This window comes from Rana temporaria, chromosome 7, assembly GCF_905171775.1.
Source record: "Rana temporaria chromosome 7, aRanTem1.1, whole genome shotgun sequence".
Classification (NCBI taxonomy): Eukaryota; Metazoa; Chordata; class Amphibia; order Anura; family Ranidae; genus Rana; species Rana temporaria.
The window spans coordinates 13,447,740-13,469,237 of NC_053495.1; the positions used below are offsets into that span (position 1 = coordinate 13,447,740).

The 21,498-nt window shown below is 48.2% G+C and overlaps 1 protein-coding gene across 4 annotated transcripts; it reads right to left on the reverse strand.

Moving 5' to 3' along the window:
- Positions 1-211: 211 nt before the first annotated feature.
- On the reverse strand, positions 212-19,630 carry WDR6 (WD repeat domain 6). 4 transcript variants are annotated; one of them, XM_040358929.1, is made up of 7 exons: positions 19,527-19,630; positions 16,195-16,310; positions 12,324-14,772; positions 8,492-8,584; positions 6,886-7,002; positions 4,684-4,799; positions 212-750 (listed from the first exon to the last, which is right to left on the reverse strand). In XM_040358929.1, exons 2-7 carry the CDS (start codon positions 16,259-16,261, stop codon positions 302-304), a joined length of 3,291 nt encoding a protein of 1,096 aa, XP_040214863.1. In that variant the 5' UTR covers positions 16,262-16,310; positions 19,527-19,630; the 3' UTR covers positions 212-301. The 4 variants fall into 4 exon arrangements, with proteins under 4 accessions (XP_040214863.1, XP_040214861.1, XP_040214862.1 ...); XM_040358927.1 differs by having other exon boundaries at positions 16,195-16,327; positions 19,527-19,629; XM_040358928.1 differs by having other exon boundaries at positions 16,195-16,327; positions 19,435-19,528.
- Between the last annotated feature and the right edge of the window lie 1,868 nt (positions 19,631-21,498).

Sequence of the window (21,498 nt, forward strand, 5' to 3'; positions counted from 1 at the left end):
AAAATATATATAAAAATACATTAAAACTTAATAGAAAAGACCAAAACCGTTATAGGTTCCCTTCACTATGTTCAGATTGAAGAGTGTATAAACCTGAAACAATTAGCCTCATTCAAACATATGAGACCCGGACTTTCAGTACACCGGCTGGTGCAGACACAGAGACTTGAGCAAAGCCACTTCATTCAATGTATTGCCACCACACAGGTCCTCCAGCAGATAAAAATCAGATTTATTGTTTACGAATGCTGCAGATCTACTCCTGCATATTATTTCTTATACACGTAATCACAATGGAATGTCACGTTGAGTGTTTGCACACCACGATCTCCAGTCCTTGCCCACAAAGCACACACCAGTGTCCTCCACCCCCGCTCGTCCAACAATCCAGATCGGACACGTCGGCCACGTGACAGAACCTGGTGGTGAGGTGCTGGAGGCCGTCTGCACTGAGGTTCCACAGGGTCAGGCGCTGGTCCACAGAGGCCGAGGCCAGGAGGTCGTGCCGCAGGATGCGCAGGCCGGTGACGTGAGCAGCATGTGCAGAGGTGATGGAGAAGGACTGGAGAAGACGAACTCCACCCGTCTGTCCGTCCTTAGATTTACCATCCAGCTCCAGCTTACAAACATGGATGGAGTTGTCATCTCCTCCACTGGCCAGCAGGAACTGACCCTCCATTGTGTTCCGTATGTGTAAGCTATTGATGCCACACTGGTGGGCGGAGAGGGTGAAGCAGGCCGATCCCAAGTCTGGAAGGAAAATCATTTGTACCAATTATTGTCAGGAAAAGGAACTTTATTTAAAGAGTACATGTACTGCAAAGCGTGGGGAAGGGAGGGGGGGGGGGGGGGGGGGTACCGTATGTCTTCCAGCAATGAAAGTTACAGAGAATTTTTTCAATACATCGGGCCAGATTCAGCAACGAGATACAACGGCGTATCTCTGAGTGTGCGGCGTCGTATCTATGCGCCTGATTCTTAGAATCAGTTACGCATAGATTTCCCTAAGATCCGACCGGCGTAAGTATCTTACGCCGTCGTATCTTAGTTGCATATTTGCGCTGGCCGCTAGGTGGCGCTTCGTTAAGATTTACGCATAGAATATGTAAATTAGGTAGATACGCCGATTCAGAAACGTACGCCCGCCCGGCGCATTTTTTTACGTCGTTTACGTTCGTCTTTTTCTGGCGTAAAGTTACCCCTGCTATATGAGGCGTAGCCAATGTTAAGTATGGACGTCGGGCCAGCGTCTAATTTACCGTCGATTACGTTGTTTGCGTAAGTCGTTCGCGAATAGGGCTATGCGTAAGTTACGTTCACGTCGAAAGCATGGACTATTTGCGGCGTAATTTGGAGAATGCGCACTGGGATACGTTCACGGACGGCGCATGCGCCGTTCGTAAAAAGCATCATTTACATGGGGTCACGATGATTTTACATAAAACACGCCCACATCTTACACATTTGAATTAGGTGGGCTTACGCCGGACAATTTACGATACGCCGCCGCAACTTACGGAGCAAGTGCTTTGTGAATACTGCACTTGCCTGTCAAAGTTGCGGAGGTGTAGCGTAAATAGGATACGCTACGCCTGCACAGAGTTACGCGCTCCCTACCTGAATCTAGCCCATCATGTTTAAGGGCCGATTCACACTGGTCCGACATGCGCTCGAGAGCTCAAGTCGCATGACATGTCAAAAATCAATGGTTCCCTATGAGAGCCGTTTTAACTGGTCCAACTTGTGTCAGTCTGACTTGGGCACAATTTCCGCCCATTGATTTGAGTGGAAGTCGGGATCGTCATCTTAACTGATCTGACTTACGGCATGTGACTTGTGCTCTGAGGATCTGGAGGGGGAACCCCACGCCATTTTTTTTCCATGTTGGCGTGGGGTTCCCCCTCAATATCCTCAGAGCACAAGTCCCATGCTACAAGTCGGATCAGTTAAGATGATGATCCCGACTTCCATTCAGATCAATGGGCTGAAATCGTGCCCAAGTCAGACCAAATTAGTCCCGCCCCCCCCCCCCCCCCCAGATCCATACCATAGATGTCAATCTCAATTTCATCGTGGGCCGCATCAGCATTATGATTGTCCTGAAAAGGGCCGGTTGTATCTGTAAGATTAGATGTCCAGCGCATCCCCTCCCCTTTACATTAGATGTCAAGAGCCATCCCACCATCAGAAGTTGAGTCCTCTACTCTCCCTTACATCACAGTGCTGCTGCTGGGAAGAAGCTGGATGCATTGCTTGAAAGCAGAAAGTAGGGGGCTGGAGCTTTCCTGCAGGGGTCAGGTAAGTAAAACGGGGGCTCGGGGGGGGGGGGGGGCCTTGGCATCATCAGATGTTTTTAGATTGCATTAAGGTGAAAAAAAATGTAGAAGATAAATCAGGTCCCATGGAGCCATTTCTGGGTAAGTAATAGGTACAAGTATTACTTAAAGCAGAGTTCAACCCTAAAGTAGAACTTCCGTTCATTTGATCCCAAAACCCCCCCCCCCTTCCGGTGGCACAATTGGCACCTTTCGGGAGGGAAAGGGGGGGGGGACAGGATATATCTTTGACAGGTATCGTTTACCACTTCTAGGAGTCCGGGCCGCAGCCTGTGACGTCACCGTGGGGCTCCCTCCTCCTCCCCCGGCCGCCGGGCCAGTAGGAGAGATGAGCGAGCCTCGTGCATGCGCAGAAGGGTTCCCCGGCGTGAAGCCGAAAGGTTACACTGCCGGTTTCCCTTGCCCGCAATGGCGGCAGCAGCACCCGACAGCTGATGGTAACATCAGCCGCGGATCCTGACATCGAGGGACTGCAGGACATCCTGGCCGCTGATTGGCTAGAGCGGATGGATTGAGAGCAGCGCAGCCATTGGCTGGCGCTGCTGTCAATCACATCCAGTGACGCGGCGTGCCGAGGGGCGGGGCCGAGTGATATGGTGCTGCTGTATCACGGGAGTGCGCCCGCAAGGACTCATCACCATGCAAGCTCTCTCGCATGAAGGTGATAAGTTCTTGCGGGGAGGACCAGAGACAGCCGCCGAGGGACCCCAGAAGATGATCGGGGCCACTCTGTGCAAAACGAACTGCACAGTGGAGGTAAGTATGACGTGTTTGTTATTTTTAAGAACATTTTTTTTTTCATTTAGTGACCCTTTAAGGTAGACAGGGTCAGTTGCGAATTCCAAATACAAGCAGTGACAGTTCTCTGAGGGCGCAGAGGACTTCTGCCATTGACATGTCCGAACGCTGACCGTCACGGTGTTCGGCTGGCGAGTAATGATGCGCACCATAACCCCCGGCGTCCGTATGTCACCGATGTGTCCCAGATCGGATTCTCTCCATTGTCAAAAGCCTGAGGAAATCACTCGGCACCTCATGAATGTGTAATGAGCCTCATTGATGTGCGCGGATCACCTGAAGTGCTCGACAACCTCGCCAAACACGAGCCGCGGCGGCTAGTATTACAGCATTTAACGGCTAATCTCTCCTCTTCAGCTCACAATAACAACCGCTCTGATGACCTCACTAATCCTCATATCCTACAACCAGTATTACCAGTATCTGCATAACTAAAACTCACTTCTTTACCACAGCTGAAGAAATGAAGGAAAGCCACCAGGAACCAGGCCGGGTTCTGTCTGACCGGCTGCCATACACACGCGCTGATTGTCAGACGTTTTTATTGAACCGGCCGATGATGCCGGTATTCAGCCCACGCATACGGGGCTTAGGAGAGGCCTTCCTCATAATTTCAGGCTCTGCTGCCCGTTATGTGATACCTGTGCTTTCACATGCAGCAAGTTCACTTTAATATCTCCTTCCTAGTTATACAGTGCCTTGAAAAAGTATTCACACCCCTTGAAATTTCCCACATTTTGTCATGTTACAACCAAAAAACGTAAATGTATTTTATTGGGATTTTATGTCATAGACCAACACAAAGTGGCACATAATTGTGAAGTGGAAGGAAAATGATAAATTATTTAAAACATTTTTTTATAAATAAATAAATTCCTAAATAGCTTCCTTTACCTCAGTGCAGTCCTCCTTCACTTACCTCATCCTTCCATTTTGCTTTTAAATGTCCTTATTTCTTCTGAGAAATCCTCACTTCCTGTTCTTCTGTCTGTAACTCCACACAGTAATGCGAGGCTTTCTCCCTGGTGTGGAGTGTCGTGCTCGCCCCCTGCCTTGGACTACGGGAGAGTCAGGACGCCCACTAACACACAGCTCCTTTCTCTATCTGCAACGTAGAGAGCGTCCTGACTCTCCTGTAGTCCAAGGGAGGGGGCGAACACGACACTCCACACCAGGGAGAAAGCCTCGCATTACTGTGTGGAGTTACAGACAGAAGAACAGGAAGTGAGGATTTCTCAGAAGAAATAAGGACATTTAAAAGCAAAATGGAAGGATGAGGTAAGTGAAGGAGGACTGCACTAAGGTAAGGGAAGATATTTAGGGATTTTTTTTTTTACCTTTACAACCCCTTTAAAGAGACTTCATTGGTGTGCGGCCCGTTTTCTCTGAAATTGCTCACGGCACAGAGCGGGTTCCTGTGCTCTGGCACCTAACTGGCCCCGGGTATTTAGGATTTACACAGTAGCTGGAAGTGGCGGGACAGAACTGCCATTTATAGTATCTAAAAAAAAAATGATGAACAACATTGGCAAAGGTGGAGAGGACTCACCCCAAGGTCGCCCATCTGTGTATTCATTGTCCAGCAACTTGTGAGCACAACCTACAGTGCTGGTTACATCCCAGAATGCAATGCGGCCATCAGTGGAGGCGCTGCACAGCCAGACTCTGCAGTAGAAAAAAAAACAACATATTACTGAATGTATTAAATACATAAATGTGTCAGACAATGATGAAAATAAAGGACGTTTAGTTCCTGTCCAAACCTGTGCGATTTTACACACCATGGCTGATAGGAGAGAATGCACAATAAGAGGATTAGCATTATTTTATATGGGGCCCGTTCACACTTGTGTGTATCTCTACCCCCCCCCCCCCCTTTTTCCCTGCTCTCGGGAGAAGTATCTGCTCATACTACTCTCCATGCCCCCCAAAGCTGGGATGCATTCTATACATGGAGGAAAAAAACCTTCTGTGTTGACACCCCCACCCCACCCCATACTCACCTGAGTCCCATCTCTATCAAGCGATGAGCACAAGAGCAGCGGCTCTTTCAGGTCTCCTCCTCATTGTCAATCACAGCCAGTGAGCCAATGAGGAGAGAGTGGGGGCGGGGGCGAGCCGCAAGGTGTTACAGGCATCAGTTTAGGGTTGGAGTTCCTCCGGTTTTGTTGGGGTGTAGCATGGTTTGCTGTGTTGTTTTCCCACCCCTCGAATTTTTTGACACTGCTTGGGGACGTCCCTAAGGTCAAAGGCTGCTGTGTCCGTCCATGAACGGAAGAGAAAATAGGATTTTTGTACTCACCGTAAAATCCATTTCTCTGAGTTCATGGAAGGACACAGCACCCACCCCTCCTTTTGTTTGTACTGCTTGCTGAGGCAGAGTGTGGGTTATACCGGGGGACCACACCCCCTGGGAGGAGCTGTACTGAGGAAAGTGTTGTTAACACTTAAAGTGCTGTTTTTCTGCCTAATTCTCCTGGAAGGAAGGATATAATACCCCAAGGTCAAAGGCTGCTGTGTCCGTCCATGAATGGAAGAGAAAAGTGATCTTATTACTTAAAGGGATTGTAAAGGAAAAATGTTGTAAAAAAAATAACTACTGTATATACTCGAATATAAGCCGAGTTTTTCAGCACATTTTTTTGTGCTGAAAATGCCCCCCTCGGCTTATACTTGAGTCACCTTTTTGCACCTGATCTCCCTGACTTTGGGGACCCGGTACCGGCCGGCCGTAGTTCCCCTGGACCCCCTAACTTGGCACACATGTAGCCCCACTCTACAAATGTGCAAAGTTTGTTGCCCCGGGGATTTACGACCGGGGAGCACCTATTTTTCAAAGCCGGGCACCCCTTCCATAGACTACCATGTTAAACGGTCATTTCCCCGGTGAGTTTGGGAACCCGGTACCGGCTGGTCCTAGGTCCCCTGGACCCGGAGCTTGGCGCACCTGTGGCCCCATTTCTCCTGTACAAGTGTGAAAAGTTTGCTGTCTGGGGGACCTATGGCTGGGGAGCACCGATTTTTTAAAACTGGGCACCCCTTCCATAGACTCCCATGTTAAACGTCAGTCTAGTCATGGGCACAGTGAGGCATGGGCACAGTGAGGCATGGACACAGTGAGGCATGGACACAGCGAGGCATGGACACAGCGAGGCATGGGCACAGCGAGGCATGCAGATGGGCAAAATGGGTAAAATGAGGTGCCTTGGCTTATATTCGGGTCGGCTTATACTCAAGTATATACGGCAACAAACATGGTATACTTACCTGCTCTGTGCAGTGGTTTTGCACAGCGCGCTGGGCCGCCCCCCCCTTCCCGAATGCCCCCATAGCCAAGCTGCTTGCTGTGGGGGCACTTGTGCATGCTCACTCCTGAGTGCACCACTCACTGGCTGCGATTGACAGCAGCGGGAGCCATTGCATCTCAGCCAATCAGGAGGGAGAGACCTGGTCTTGCTGGATCGAGATCGGGCTTAAGTATTGGGGGGAGGGGGGTAAAAAAAACTTTCAGCCTTTACAACCACTTTAATAATGTTACTATGTGTCAGGCCCAACAGAAGTAGCGACATTTAAAAGTTCCATCCTGTTTATGTTTGGTGAAATAAAGGGTGTGGACAGAAGAGGATCGAGCCAACACAAATATGGCTTCACCACCGCCAAGTGTGGATATCTGGTGCTGAGCGGGGATTGCGGTCGCAATAAGGAGGTCGGGGGCTCAATCAATACCACAGTAACCTTCAGGGATCGTCACCTGTCAGAGTCCGCAGATCGGTGGACAAACGCCTCCACTTTCATCACACAGCGCTGGTGATAGAAGGTCTCCGCCACCAGAATCATCTTCCGCAAATCCTCACACATCATGAAAAACCTAAAAAAATATATATATATAAAAAGGTAATATAAATCTTTCTAGAGCTTACAGAGATCTGATAGCAAAAAAAGGCAGATGATCTTGTGAATCAATTAATATACACTATATTACCAAAAGTATTGGGACGCCTGCCTTTACACACACATGAACTTTAACCACTTAAGCCCCGGACCAAAATGCAGGTAAAGGACCAACTGACAATTGCGCGGTCGTGTGACGTGGCTCCCAAACAAAATTGTGTCCTTTTTTTCCCACAAATAGAGATTTCTTTTGGTGGTATTTGAGCACCTCTGCGGTTTTTATTTTTTGCGCTATTAACAAAAATAGAGCGACAATTTAAAAAAAAATTCAATATTTTTTACTTTTTGCTGTAATATCCCCCCAAAAATATATAAAAAAATATTTTTTTTCCTCAGTTTAGGCCGATACGTATTCTTCTACATATTTTTGGTAAAAAAAAAAAAAAATCACAATAAGTTGGTTTGCGCAAAATTTATAGCGTTTACAAAATAGGGGATAGTTTTATTGCATTTTTATTAATTATTTATTTTTTTACTACTAATGGCGGCGATCAGTGTTTTTTTTGTGACTGCGACATTATGGCGGACACTTCGGACAATTTTGACACATTTTTGGGACCATTGTCATTTTCACAGCAAAAAATGCATTGTTTATTGTGGAAATGACAGTTGCAGTTTGGGAGTTAACCACAAGGGGGGCGCTCATGGGGTTATGTTTCACCTAGTGTGTGTTTACAACTGTAGGGGTGTGTGGCTGTAGGAGTGACGTCATTGATTGTGTCTCCCTATAAAAGGGATGACATGATCGATGCAGCCGCCACAGTGAAGCACGGGGAAGCCGTGTTTACACACGGCTCTCCCCGTTCTTCAGCTCCGGGGACCGATCGCGGGACCCCACCGGCGATCGGGTCCGTGCGCCCGCAACCCACGGCTGGGTAGATGTACAGGACGTACTGGTACGTACATCTGCCCAGCCGTGCCATTCTGCTGACGTATATTTACAGGAGGCGGTCCTTAAGTGGTTAAGGGCATCCCAGTCTTGGTCCATAGGGTTCAATATTGAGTTGGCCCCGCCCTTTGCAGCTATAACAGCTTCAACTCTTCTGGGAAGGCCGTCCACAAGGTTTAGGAGTGTGTCTATGGGAATGTTTGACCATTCTTCCAGAAGCGCATTTGTGAGGTCGGGCATTGATGTTGGTCGAGAAAGCCTGGCTCGCAGTCTCAGCCCTAATGCCCCCAAAAGGTGTTCTATGGGGTTGAGGTCAGGACTCTGTGCAGCAAATTCAAGTTCCTCCACCCCAAACTCGCTCATACATGCCTTTATGGACCTTGCTTCAAGTCGCGGCCAAAAAAATTTGGTTAAAAATTATGCAACTTTCAGGTCGCAAAAATGTGAAAGGAGCCTTAGTGAGTTCAGTAAGTCATGAATAAAGAAGGATAATTTCCTGAACTGTACATGTACCTACCTCACAGATCCGTCACTGCAGGCAGCTGCCAGGAAAAGACCAGAGGAGGATCGTCCCAGCACAACGTCATCCAGGGCTCGGATACACATGTACCTGATACAAGGCAGTAAGGAAAAGTTACAGATTACGATCGTTCTTTCTCTGATCATATTTCACATTCAGATACAAATGTAATTCTTCAGTGTAGTTTCGCACGGGCTTCAGCTTGTTAAAGGGCAGCACGAACAGCAGGATTTGCAAACCCTTTGCAGAGCCTTCAGGAAAGCTTATAAAGCACCATTCAGCTCCAACTTGTGAATGTTGAGACCAGATCCCAATGGAAGTGCTGATTGCCACTTTAAAAAAGCTGCTTGCAGGCTTCAGCAGGCTTTCAACAAGCTTCAAGAAGAAGCTATTGTGTGCATGCTGCACACAATAGCCACTGGGCTAGATTCAGCAACAAGATACGCCGTCGTATCTTTACGCCGATTCTCAAAGGCAGATACGTTGAAAAAATAGGCTTCCTCCGCCGACGTAACTTGAATACGCCGGCGTATAATTGTGTACAATTTTACGCTGGCCGCTAGGGGCGCTTCCGTAGATTTCAGCTTAGAATATGCAAATGACCTAGATACGCCGATTCACAAACGTACGTGCGCCTGGCGGAATTTTTTTACGTCGTTTGCGTGAGGCATTTCCGGCGTAAGGTTGCTCCTGCTTCTATGAGGCGTACGCAATGTTAAGTATGGACGTCGTTCCCACGTCGAATTTTTAATTTTTCACGTCGTTTGCGCAAGTCGTTCGCGAATAGGGCTGGACGTAATTTACGTTCACGTCGAAACCAATACGTCCTTGCGGCGTACTTTGGAGCAATGCACACTGGGATATGTACACGGACGGCACACGCCCCCTCATCCACATTTGAATTATGGAAGCTTACGCCGGCCCCATTTACGCTATGCCGCCATAACTTAGAAGGCAAGTGCTTTGTGAATACAGCACTTGCCTCTCTAACTTATTGCGGCGTAGCGTAAATACAATACGCTACGCCGCCGTAACATTGCGCGCCCCTACCTGAATCTAGCCCCTTGTTTTCTGTGAGTGTAAGCAGTGGTCTCTCTGCAGAGGTCCGGCATGTCTCCCTGCTGAGTCAGACCTAGAACTCTCTAATGAGCAGGTTGCACCTGTTTTTTTTTTATTGGCACGTCCTAGCGACGTCATTTGGAGCATGCGCACTGGGAAATATCGCCGGTGGCGCATGCGCAGTTAAATCGGCGCGGGAACGCGCCTGATTTAAATTGTACACTCCCCCTAGCCGCGGAATTTGAATTCCGCCGGGGGAGTTACGATCCGCCGGCGCAAGTTTGGAGGTAAGTGCTTTGTGAATACTGCAATAGCCTCGCAAAAGTGCGCCGGCAGATGGTAAATCACATAGATTACGCGGATCTAAAGATCCGCTAATCTATGTGAATCTAGCCCACTGAGTTTTGACTTTACTCTTTGACTTTTTAGTGCCTCAGAAGGGACTGAAGACAGAGAGAGAGCCAGGGAACTAGTATTCCTAATCATTAGCAATGGAAGCCACCCAGAGGTGTAACTAGGACCTTCAGAGCCCCGCTGCAAGAAACTGAAAGAAAGTGCTCCCCCTGACTCTCTGAGCCCGGTGGCGGAACTCCAGGGCCTGGACACAAGGGTGACCTTTGCGACCCTGGTAGTTCTGCCATTGGTGTCAGTAGAAGTTTTTTATATATATATTTTTAATACCTTTTTTTTTTTTTTTTTTAACTAAAAAACCCCATTGGGGGGCCTAAGCGAAATATTAGGGGTCTAAACAGACCGCTGATGTTTCACCTTTGAGACAGAGAAAGGAGATTGAGGAAACAGCCCTCACTTTTCATCTCTGCAGCCTCAGCAGCACAGAATGAATAGACAGGAATGTCTCTGAACAGAGCTTCCCGTTAATTCACAATCCGAAGCATAGTAAACACATTTTACTATGCTTTAGTTATAAATTGACAGAATCAGTGATTGGTACTAATCACTGACCTTGTCCATTCAGAAAAAGAAGAGGCCAATAAATGACATGGGCCCCTTTCCTGCTCTCCATCCTGGCACATCAGACACAGCTGCCATGGGGATGGAGGGAGCCAGCAGAGCTGCGGAGAACGAGGGGAGCAGAAGAAAGAAGTGGAAGATGGAAAGGAGAAGAACCGATCCCCTCCATTTTCCTCCTGCGGCCACTGAATGACTACAGGAGGGAGAAACAGGATTTTAGAGGCTGCAGGAGGAAAATGGACAGGGATTGGTGCCCCGCCGCCTCTCCTATTCATGTGTACAGGTCAGCGGCACGTGCCCCCCGGAGCATTGGGCCGGGTTGCTATTGCGACCCCTGTAGATATACGCCCCAGAAGCCACCATATTTTTGCCACTAGAGGTTTCCTTCAGTCTGTTAGGAGTTCTGCTGCTAGACTAATACACCTCACTAACCGATCCGTGACTGCGGCTCCTCCCTTCACTGGCTTCCCCTACCCCACCGTGTAAAATTCAAAATGCTGACCATAACATACAAGGCCATTCACAACATCGCCCCCATCTTCATCACCAACCTCATCTGCAGATATCGGCCAAATCGCTCCCTCTGCTTCTCCCAGGACCTCCTGCTCTCTAGCTCCCTTGTTACCTCCTCCCATGCTCGCCTTCAGGACTCCTCCAGAGCCTCTTCCATCTTCTGGAACTCCCTGCCCCAGTATGTCGGATCAGCCCCTACCCTGTCCACCTATAGGAGATCCCTGAAAACTAATTTATTCAGGGAAGCCTATCCCACACCCACCTCACAACTGTCCCAGAGCCACCCCCATCAAATCATTCTCCGCAGCCATTACCTTTTGTACCACCACCCCAGTGCCGATCCTGACCTCCCTGGGGCCCTAAGCAAAATGACATGTCACATCAGGCCCCGTACACACGAGAGGATCCATCCGCTGGAATTGATCCGCGGACCGGCTCCAGCGGATAGATCCCCTGGTGTGTACAATCCAGCGGATCTGTTTCCGCTGATTTTTATCCCCTGGGATGGATTTCAAGCGGATAGAAATTTGAAGACATGCTTTCAAATCTATCCGCTTGAATCCATCCCAACGGATTGATCCGCTGGTCTGTACAGACTCACCGGATCAATCCGTCCGAAGGGATCCCCCGCATGCGTCGCAATGATTCGACGCATGCGTGGAATTCCTTATATGACAGCGTCGCGCATGTCGCCGCGTCATCATCGCGGCGACGGCGCGACACGTCATCGCGAGGGGATTTGGGCGCGGATTTCGATCCGATGGTGAGTACACTCCATCGGATCCAAATCCTCGCAAATCCTCGAGAGGATTTATCCGCGGAAACGGTCCGCGGATAAATCCTCTCGTGTGTACTAGGCCTTAAAGTTGATAAGTGTGGGGGGGGGGGGGGGGGGATGGGGGCGCTGCCGACAGTGGCATGTCACATTAAAGTTCAGAAGCGGGGAGAGGGGGTGTTCTGCTGTCGGAAATGACTTCTTAAGTGAGAAGCGGGGGGTGCTTACTTCTTACCTCTTCTCCCATGCAGCCAGCGAGTTGAGAAGCAGGGCCGAAAATTACTTCTCACCAGGCGGGCCTCTAGTAATTTGGGGGGCCCTCTGCAGCTTTGCGGGGCCCTAAGCGGCTTGCATAGTGAGCCTATAGGGCGGATTGGCCCTGCACCACCCCCTCCTCTATTGTGTTGTCCCCCCTCTACATTGTAAAGCTCTGCGTAAACTGTTGGCGATATATAGATCGTGTATAATAATAAAAAAAAAAAAAAGATAAATTCCACTATTAACAATCACCTGGTTTCTGGATCCACCTTAATCATTCGATGCTTATTCTTCATCCTGTCCCAGTGTTCGTCCAGCCTGTGGGAGGCCAAGTGGATGACCTGGCATGTAACCTGACCTTCATCCTCCTGTGCTTGGACCAGAAGACGGTAACACTCTATCTGTGCTCTACCCCCAGCAGTGAAGAGCACACAGGAAAGGATGCCATTCTCCAGTGACTGAGAATTGGTTTTGGCCAAAGCCAACGTCCTCACACTGGATAGGTGGTCACTGATGGTTGAAATCTGCCAAATCTCTTTGGAAACCTCATTAAAAGCTAAAACATTCACTGTGGTATCCTCACTGCTTGTGATCAGAATGCGGATGCGTTTCTCTTTGAGTTTCACATTTCCAGCATACTTGATGCAAGTCAATTCTCGGCCATGCAACGGCTCCTTCAGGACACTTTGTAACGTTTCTAACGGCTGGCTCTGGTAGGCAAATACATCACCAGTTTTGATGTAGGCAAAAACTTCTCTAGGACCTTTCTTCTTGTAGCTCCAGGACCTGTGTCCTCCACCGCATGGGACGCAAAGAAGCTTCTCGTTGGTTTTGGCGCTCCAGACCACAAAGTCAGTGGAATGGAAGCCGAGGATCTGTAAGTTGCCATCCCGCATAAACAATAGACGTTCAATCCATTCCATGCCTTTGCAAGACTTCAGTTTGCGGAGTAGAATTAACTGGCCTCCTTCGATCTTCAGCTGACGGTAGAGTCCATCACGGCCGGTGCTATACACAAAGCCATCATGGTAGGTGACTGAGGTTACCCCTAATTTACCATGGATTCCATAAAGAACAGAAACGGGATCTTCTCTTTGTTCTGGTAGACTGAACACCATAGGAAACAAGCATCCCTCCAGATCTACTGAGGAACCAGTAGATGGTGGACAATCACTTGTTGAAGGTGTACCCGTTGCATCGTTACCTTGACATATTCCAGTAACCTTCATTGATAACAGCATTAGCGACCCTCTGCGGTCACCACAAACTATCACATTTTCGGTAGGCACAAAGGCTATGCTTGTGTGCCACCTTTGCTTGCAGGTTGGCAAATTGAAACACCCCTTCTCCGAGATGGAGTGTATTTTGCCTGAAATAAATGCGACTTCAAGCCAGTTCATAACTCCGTTGGGACCTGAAATGAAAAGATGACACCTGTCTGGCGACAAGCATGGTGATGGAACCCAGGTCAAGCTGTGGACTTTTCCATCATAAAGCTTAAGCTCTGGGCAACTACCACTGAAGGGCACGGAGAAGATCTTAACACCCCCTGCTATATTGCCAATGGCACACAGAATGTTCGTTGAAGATTTGAACACGTCCAGAAGACTATATGAGCGATAGGCCTCATCCGCCAGGACAAAAGTCCATTGATTGCTTAGAAGGTCATTCATGTATATGGAACCCACGTCTGTCATTACCAGAAGACAGCTTGTATCTATCATTGCAATTGCCTTTGGCACTCCAATTCTTTCAGAGGAATTAAAATTTAAGTTTACAAGCCCATTAGATGAAGGCGCTCTGCCTTTTATTTGCCAAATCCTAATACCAGAGTCTGCTCCGCCCGTAGCCACCCAACCAAGCTGGTCTTGGACAGCAACTGCCCTGATACCCCGACCCTTGTGGCCTTTAAAGTTTTGAACAATATCACCAGTATAGTTCCAGATGATACAGGCCGAGTCTTCTCCAATGCTGACGATGTTTTCTTGGAGAAGTCTGACAGACCACACCCGGGACTGGTGTCCATACAACACAAGAAGGCACTGGATGTCCGATTCAGAGTCTGCAAGATCTCCAGCCTTCCACACCCTGAGGCTACGGTCATCAGAAGCTGAAGCCAGCATCCCTTTAACTTTTTCATAGAAGATGCTAAATATCACACCTTGATGGCCACTTATCCTTCTTCGAGGTTCCACTCTTCCTTCGCCGTTTGTCTGGTCGCACATTCCCCAAATAACCAGTTGGTTGAAAACCGTCCCAGAGATCAGAGTAAGCTCCTGCCAGGTTTTGCCCACAAAATGGGCAGAATACAAGATGCATTTCTCAGCGCAGTGTACTTCCTTTAAGACCCTCCCACTCTTATAATCATAAAGAGCCACTGAATTGTGGCCCAAGGCTAAGCCCAAGTAGGTCGCTGTTTGTGGACCTTCATGAAGCCACTGGACGTCCCATATCCAATCGTGGAGGCACCGAAGGCAACAGACTTGAGACAGGTTTACATGTTGGTCAGTGATGCTGAACTCCAGGACAGTCAGCCCTTTGCTCCCGAACACACAAAGTTGGCATACATCTTGTGCCTGGCACGATGCGGAAGTAGGTTTTATGCCATGTATGGTGTAACCTCCCAGCACATTTTGCTGAATTCTGGGTCGGTTCGTACCGTTGGCTTTTATACTGTAGACGGTAAGGTTGGGCCCTTCACCTAGAACACAAGAAGAATCTTATGAAAGAATGAGCAATAAACAAGAACTTTTTTTTTTTATTAATTGGTATTGTACCGTATATACTCGAGTATAAGCCAACCCGAATATAAGCCGAGGCACCTAATTTTACCACAAAAAATGGGAAAACTTATTGACTCGAGTATAAGCCTAGGGTGTGTATCTGCATGCCTCACTGTGCCTCACTGTGTCCATGTGCATGCCTCACTGTGCCCATGCCTCACTGTGCCCATGACTAGACTTACGTTTAACATGGGAGTATATACAGTAGAAGGGGTGCCCGGCTTTGAAAAATCGGTGCTCCCCGGCCGTAGGTCCCCCAGACAGTAAACTTCGCACAATTGTAGAGAAGAACTGGAGATACATGTGTGCCAAGTTTCGGGTTCAGGGGACCTACGGCCAGCCAGTACCGGGTGCCCAAAGTCCAGGAGATCAGGCACAAAAAGGTGACTCGAGTATAAGCCGAGGGGGGCATTTTCAGCACAAAAAAAACTTGGCTTATACTCGAGTATATACGGTACATTAAGCATTAGTCTGCTGTTTGAAATTATACATTATCTGAATCGAAAGATAAGAATTGGGAAGAGGCTGTGTGTGGACTTTTGAGGTACTGTATATTAACTGATGATACATTCAGAATTAAGAAATTACAAAAAGATTTTATTACAAAATGATATAAGTTAACATATTCATAGAATAGAAGAATAAATCATGACAATCATGAAGGGACTTTGTTACATCCTATAGTTACCCAATATAACATATTGAAAACATCCACAGAAAATACTTAGTTAATGCTCAACATGTTTCGCGGGTTTAGCCGCTTCTTCAGGAGCACTTATTGTATAATCAAATGGTAAATAGATAGGATTGTCATGTGACTAAAGAAATAGAGAAAAACACATACATGTTATTAATCAAGATACAATATTGTTTATATTCACAATAATGTATCTTGATTAATAACATGTATGTGTTTTTCTCTATTTCTTAAGTGCATCCAATCTAGCCAATCAACGGCCAGACTGAGTGGAGAAGAGGACGTCAGGGGCGAGTGCAGCAGGTGAACGGGCTCAGGTAAGTAAAACGGGGGGCTGTCATTGCCAGGTTTGTTTTCACCTTAGTGCATAGGATGCATTAACGTGAAAAGAAATTTACCTTTACAACCCCTTTAAGGACGAGTTGATGGAGAAAATAATTGCTAGAATACAGGACAGAATGGAAGCTCACGATTCCGAAAAGTGAAAGTTCCATTTTTGGGTGGAATTCCACTTTAATGACCTTCTCCAAAAAAATTATTGTTTTTAGCACTGCTCTTGCATGGTCTCCTTTGATTTGCTTTTGATAATCACCCCCCACCCCTTCCCAACATTGCGATCACAGGTTAAAAAAACAAATCTTACCAGCAAGAAGATAGTCGCCTATAAACTCCAGTGCAGTAATTGGAGCCACCAGCAGGACAGACTCCATCTCAGGCTCCAAAGCTGAGCTCTACACATCGATCAGCTCTCCAATCAACCTACAAATAAGGGAAGTCTGTAATAATAATTGCTTTGTTAAAGCGGAGGTTCACCCAAATAACATTTATATAAGACCAAATTCTTTATACTACCAGCATGTACAGTCGTCACTTTTTTTTTTTTTTTTTAGGCTGTACATACCTTATAATCTACATTTGCAATCCGTCTTCCGGGTACTTCCGCGGGAGTAGGCGTTTCTAAGTTGAGCCGCAATGTAATCTGGGCGTTCGCCCAGAAGATTGATGTCTATCAGAAAATGTTCCCCCTGGCGGATAAGGCCCCGTCCCCCCCGTATTGCGTAGGCGCGTCACAGAGTTTCGGAAAGGAGACGAACAGGTAAAGCTGCGAGTCGGCTCTATACGGCACCTGCGCAGTCAGCTCTACACGGCTCCTAGTCGGTGCGCAGGCGCATGTTCGGCTCCTTTCGGAAACTCCGTGACACGCCTACGCAATACGGGGGGCGGGGCCTTATCTGCCGGGGGGAACATTTTATGATAGACATCAATCATCTGGGCAAACTCGGGGGCGGTTCCGTCAGCGGCGTCCGCCAGCTCAGTGGGAGATCTCCCTGTTCATCTCCACTGAGCCGGCAGATGGCAGGTCCCTCTCTGCTCACTGAGCGTGGACGGGCTTGTCGAGCGCCGCTGCTTGCTATGGAGAGATCGGTTGAAAACGGACAGCATGTATGTTTTCATCAGATCTCACTTGATCCGCCAGGACGGATGGCGACGTATCGCCAACCGCCTGATTTTAGCTGATCGGATCAAATGTCAGACATTTGCCATGCCACCGCTGACATCTGACGCTCCATAGACAAGCATGGAGCGGCCGTTCAGGTCCGCCAAAAAAACTGACAGGGGCCTTATGTGTACCGTTTTTGGGCAATTTTTGTACGAGAAAAATTAGAAACGAAAGACTGTGCATGATCAGAATAAATAAACAACAACAAAAAAAAACAACCTTTGTTGTACAAGAATTTTCCTACACAATGTCTTTCCTCAGTTCTGACTATTGGTTGGCTCGGGCGTGTGCGCAACTCCACGTGCCTGCCAGGACACTTCACAGCACTAATCACAGGCAGTGAGACATTTCCTGATCTGTACAGCCGCGGATCGGGGAATGTCTCATCACTGCCTGTGATTAGTGCTGTGCAGTGTCAGCTTCCTGGCGGGCACGTGGAGTTGCGCACACGCCCGAGCCAACCAATAGTCAGAACTGAGGAAAGACATTGGCCCAGATTCTCGTAGGAGATACGACGGCGTATCTCCAGATACGCCGTAGTATCTCTGAGTCTGAGCCGTCGTATCTTGGCGCCTGATTCAAAGAATCAGTTACGCCAAAATTTCACTAAGATACGACCAGCGCAAGTCTCTTACGCCGTCGTATCTTAACTGCATATTTACGCTGGCCGCTAGGGGCGTGTACGCTGATTTACGCCTAGAAATATGTAAATCAGCTAGATACGCCAATTCATGAACGTACGCCCGGCCGACGCAGTACAGATACGCCGTTTACGTTAGGCTTTTCCCCGCGTAACGTTACCCCTGCTATATGAGGCGTACCAATGTTAAGTATGGACGTCGTTTGCGTAAGTCGTCCGTGAACGGGGCTGTGCGTCATTTACGTTCACTTCGAAAGCATTGGCATCTTGCGGGTTAATTTGGAGCATGCGCACTGGGATACTTTCACGGACGGCGCATGCGCCGTTCGTAAAAAGCGTCATTTACGTGGGGTCACATTAAATTTACATAACACACATCTTCCACATTTGAATTAGGCGGGCTTACGCCGGCCTATTTACGCTACGCCGCCGCAACTTTGGTTTGAGAATACAGCACTTGCCTGACAAAGTTGCGGAGGTGTAACGTAAATAGGATACGTTACGCCCGCACAAAGATGCGCGCTTCTACGCGAATCCGGGCCAGTGTGTAGGAAAATTCTTATACAACAGTGTAAATTTGCTGTCCCCTCAAAATAACTTAACACACAGCCATTAATGTCTAATGGCGGCCGTGTGGAGTTGCGAATAGGGATGAGCTCCGGCGTGTTCGCACAGTCCACGTGCAGAGCCCGCCAAGAAGTCGGCACGGCGCTGCGCTAATCACAGGCAGGGGGACATTGTCCCGATACTCGGCTGCAGAGATCGGGAAATGTCTCCCTGCCTGTGATTAGCGCCGTGCCGACTTCCTGGCGGGCTCTGCACGTGGACTTTGCGAACACGCCAGAGCTCATCCTTAGTTCCGACTTCCAGTGGAACAACTAGGAAAATGGGACGATCGTTTGGCCAATTTTCTTATAGTGTGTACCCCAGTTTAGCGTGACGCCCCAGGTCAACGGGGCCTCAGAGGGTCACTGTGTAATCCACACAAGCTGGGACTGTTGAACTGCAATCCAGTAATTGGAATGGGCTGCCCCACACACCCCACACCTTTTTTTTTGGGGTGTGAAGATTTACGCATTATTTTTTTTTTTTAACCGTGCTTTTTGGTGTGTTCGCAACGTGCGTTTCTTAGCCGCGTTTGGGGTGCCATTACTGGTACCGCAAGTGCAATGTGCATTTTTGTGCGTGTTCCCAGAACCCGCAAATGTGAATGAGGTCTAATTGTTAATTCCAGCTAGGAAACGCACGTTTGTCACATGCCAGAACGTAATTTTTTTTAAAAAGCGTGAATCTCACCGCCCACAAAAGGCCTTGGAGCTTCTCATGGCGCGTCTGTCACAAGTATTTGAAGCCAATTGTAATTATCACACTGCAGGTAGACAGTCCCAGCTTGTAAGGATTACACAGCGACCCTCTCAGGCCCCATTCACACCTGTGTGTCGTGCTAACGCGCGTTTTTTTTTTTTTTTTGCAGAACTGCATATGCCATGCAAAAAAAAAAAACGCGCGTTTACACGAGTCGACACACAAGTGTGAATGGGGCCTTAGAGGGTCACTGTGTAACCCTTACAAGCTGGGACTGTCTACCTGCAGTGTAATAATACTTCCCAGCATTCCCAGCCATGGCAGCAGGCCTGCTGAGACTAGTAGTGCCACACGTGGAGAGAACCATTGCTCCCTACTGCGACCCGCATGCGTCTAACCTGAAGAAAACACACAATAAATATCCCTCCTACACACACCGGACTCCAGCGGCGCTAACAGCACAGACTGAGAAAGTGTCAGTGAGTGAAGCGTTTCTGTTTCCCCCATTTGCCAGTTCTTCCATACTCACACATGGCCCACGGCGCCACTTCCGCCCGGCTCGGGCACGTGCTTCCTCTCCCGTCCTCCCTCCAATCACAGTAAAAGGATACGCCCACGGCCGCTGAAACGTGTATTGCTATAGGCTGGTCGAAGGACTGGCATGAAAAAGCTCCCGGGTAAAGCCGTTGCTAGGCGACGCGATTACCGGAGTGTTCAAGATGGCGGCTAAAAAACGTCACTTCCGCAGCATTCTGTGATAGGGAGCGGAATGTGACACTGCACCGCCCGCTGTGGTCACATGATCTGTCAGTACCCAAATGAATGAGAAAAGCCTGAAGGGTTTTAATAATAGATATAAAGAAACGCTTTGAAACGCAAAACTGGAGCAAAAGTTAACCCTAAGTTAATATTAAATATAATATTTTAAAATATATTTACTAATATGTACTAATATACATTAGTAAATGTATTACTAATTAGTAAATTAATTTAGTAATTAGTAAATTAATTAGTAAACTAATAATTACTAATATAAATGAGTAATTAGAAAATTGGATCATGCTTCGCCTTCCTCTGGACCCCTAATGTCTCCCCTGCACTTCAGTGCAGCTTTTTAACCCCTTCAATACCGGGAACTTCCCCCCCTTCCTGCCCAGGACAATTTTCCGCTTTCAGCGCTGTCACACTTTGAATGACAATTGCGCGGTCATGCTACACTGTCCCCAAACTAAATTTTTATAATTTTCTTCCCACAAATAGAACTTTCTTTTGGTGGTATTTGATCACCTCTGGGGTTTTTATTTTTTGTTGCTAAACAAACTAAAAAAGACCAACATTTTTGAAAAAAAAAAATCTAAAGTTTTTCTTAGTTTCTGTCATAAAATTCGTTCTTTTCCTTCACTGATGGGCACTGATGGACACTGATATGCAGCACTGATGGGCACCAATAGGCATCACTATTATGCAGCACTGACAGTCAGCACTGATGGGCACTGACACGCGGCTGTGATGGGCACAGACAGGCGCATACCCCCCAACCGTCCCTGAATCCGAGGGGTTTCCTCCGGGAATTCTAAGTGTGTCCCGGGGTCCCGCGGACTAGACTAGATTCCCGGAAAACAGGGCCCCGGGCGCGTCATTCCGGGGGGCGACATTCCGTGCCTCCATGTTTGATTTCCCCCGCCATGTTTGGTGACCGGTGCCTGGCCTGTGATTGGGCGTGTTGGCGTCATGGGGCTGGCCTGTCTGTGAACGCCTAGAAGTCCCGCCTCCGCACATGACCGCTATACGCCCAATCACAGTGCGGGAAATACGGACCATGGTGGATGGTTGTGGTGCAACAACTCTGATCCCACTGACAGGCGGCACTGATGGGCACTGACAGGCGGCACTGATAGGCGGCACCGATGAGCAGCTCTGATGATGAGGTAGGTACTGATGTGTTACTGACAGATGTACTGCTAGACACTTATTGGCACTGTGGTGGGCTCTGATTGGCACTGTGGTGGGCACCTGCTGAATTTATTATTGGGGCACTTCTTGGCACTGATTGGTAGCTGATTGGCAGATCTGAGGGGGCTGTGCTGATAATCAATGAGCTGATTATCAGCACAGACCCCCCCCTTCTGAGAGGGAGAGCCGCCGATTGGCTCTCCCTGTCGTTTACCTGGAACTTCCTGGTTCACGCGATGATCAGCTGTGATTGGTCACAGCTCATCACGTGGTAAGAAGCCTCTGACAGAGGCTCCTTATCACGATCGGAGATGTGGTGTGTGCCCCCTCCCACGGGCGTGCGCCGGCATGTATGACGCCTAGTCAGGATAACAGAACCACTTCCCGGCCGTCAATCTGCTATAGGCCGGGCGGGAAGTGGTTAAACACAGAATTAAAGATTAAATTACTTTAATCAAAGAACTTTCTTCTATCTTTGGGGACCAAAGAGGTTTAGTGTGGGGGGGAGGGAGTGTCTAGCCAGTGGCTGGCTCTAAGATAAGCTATGT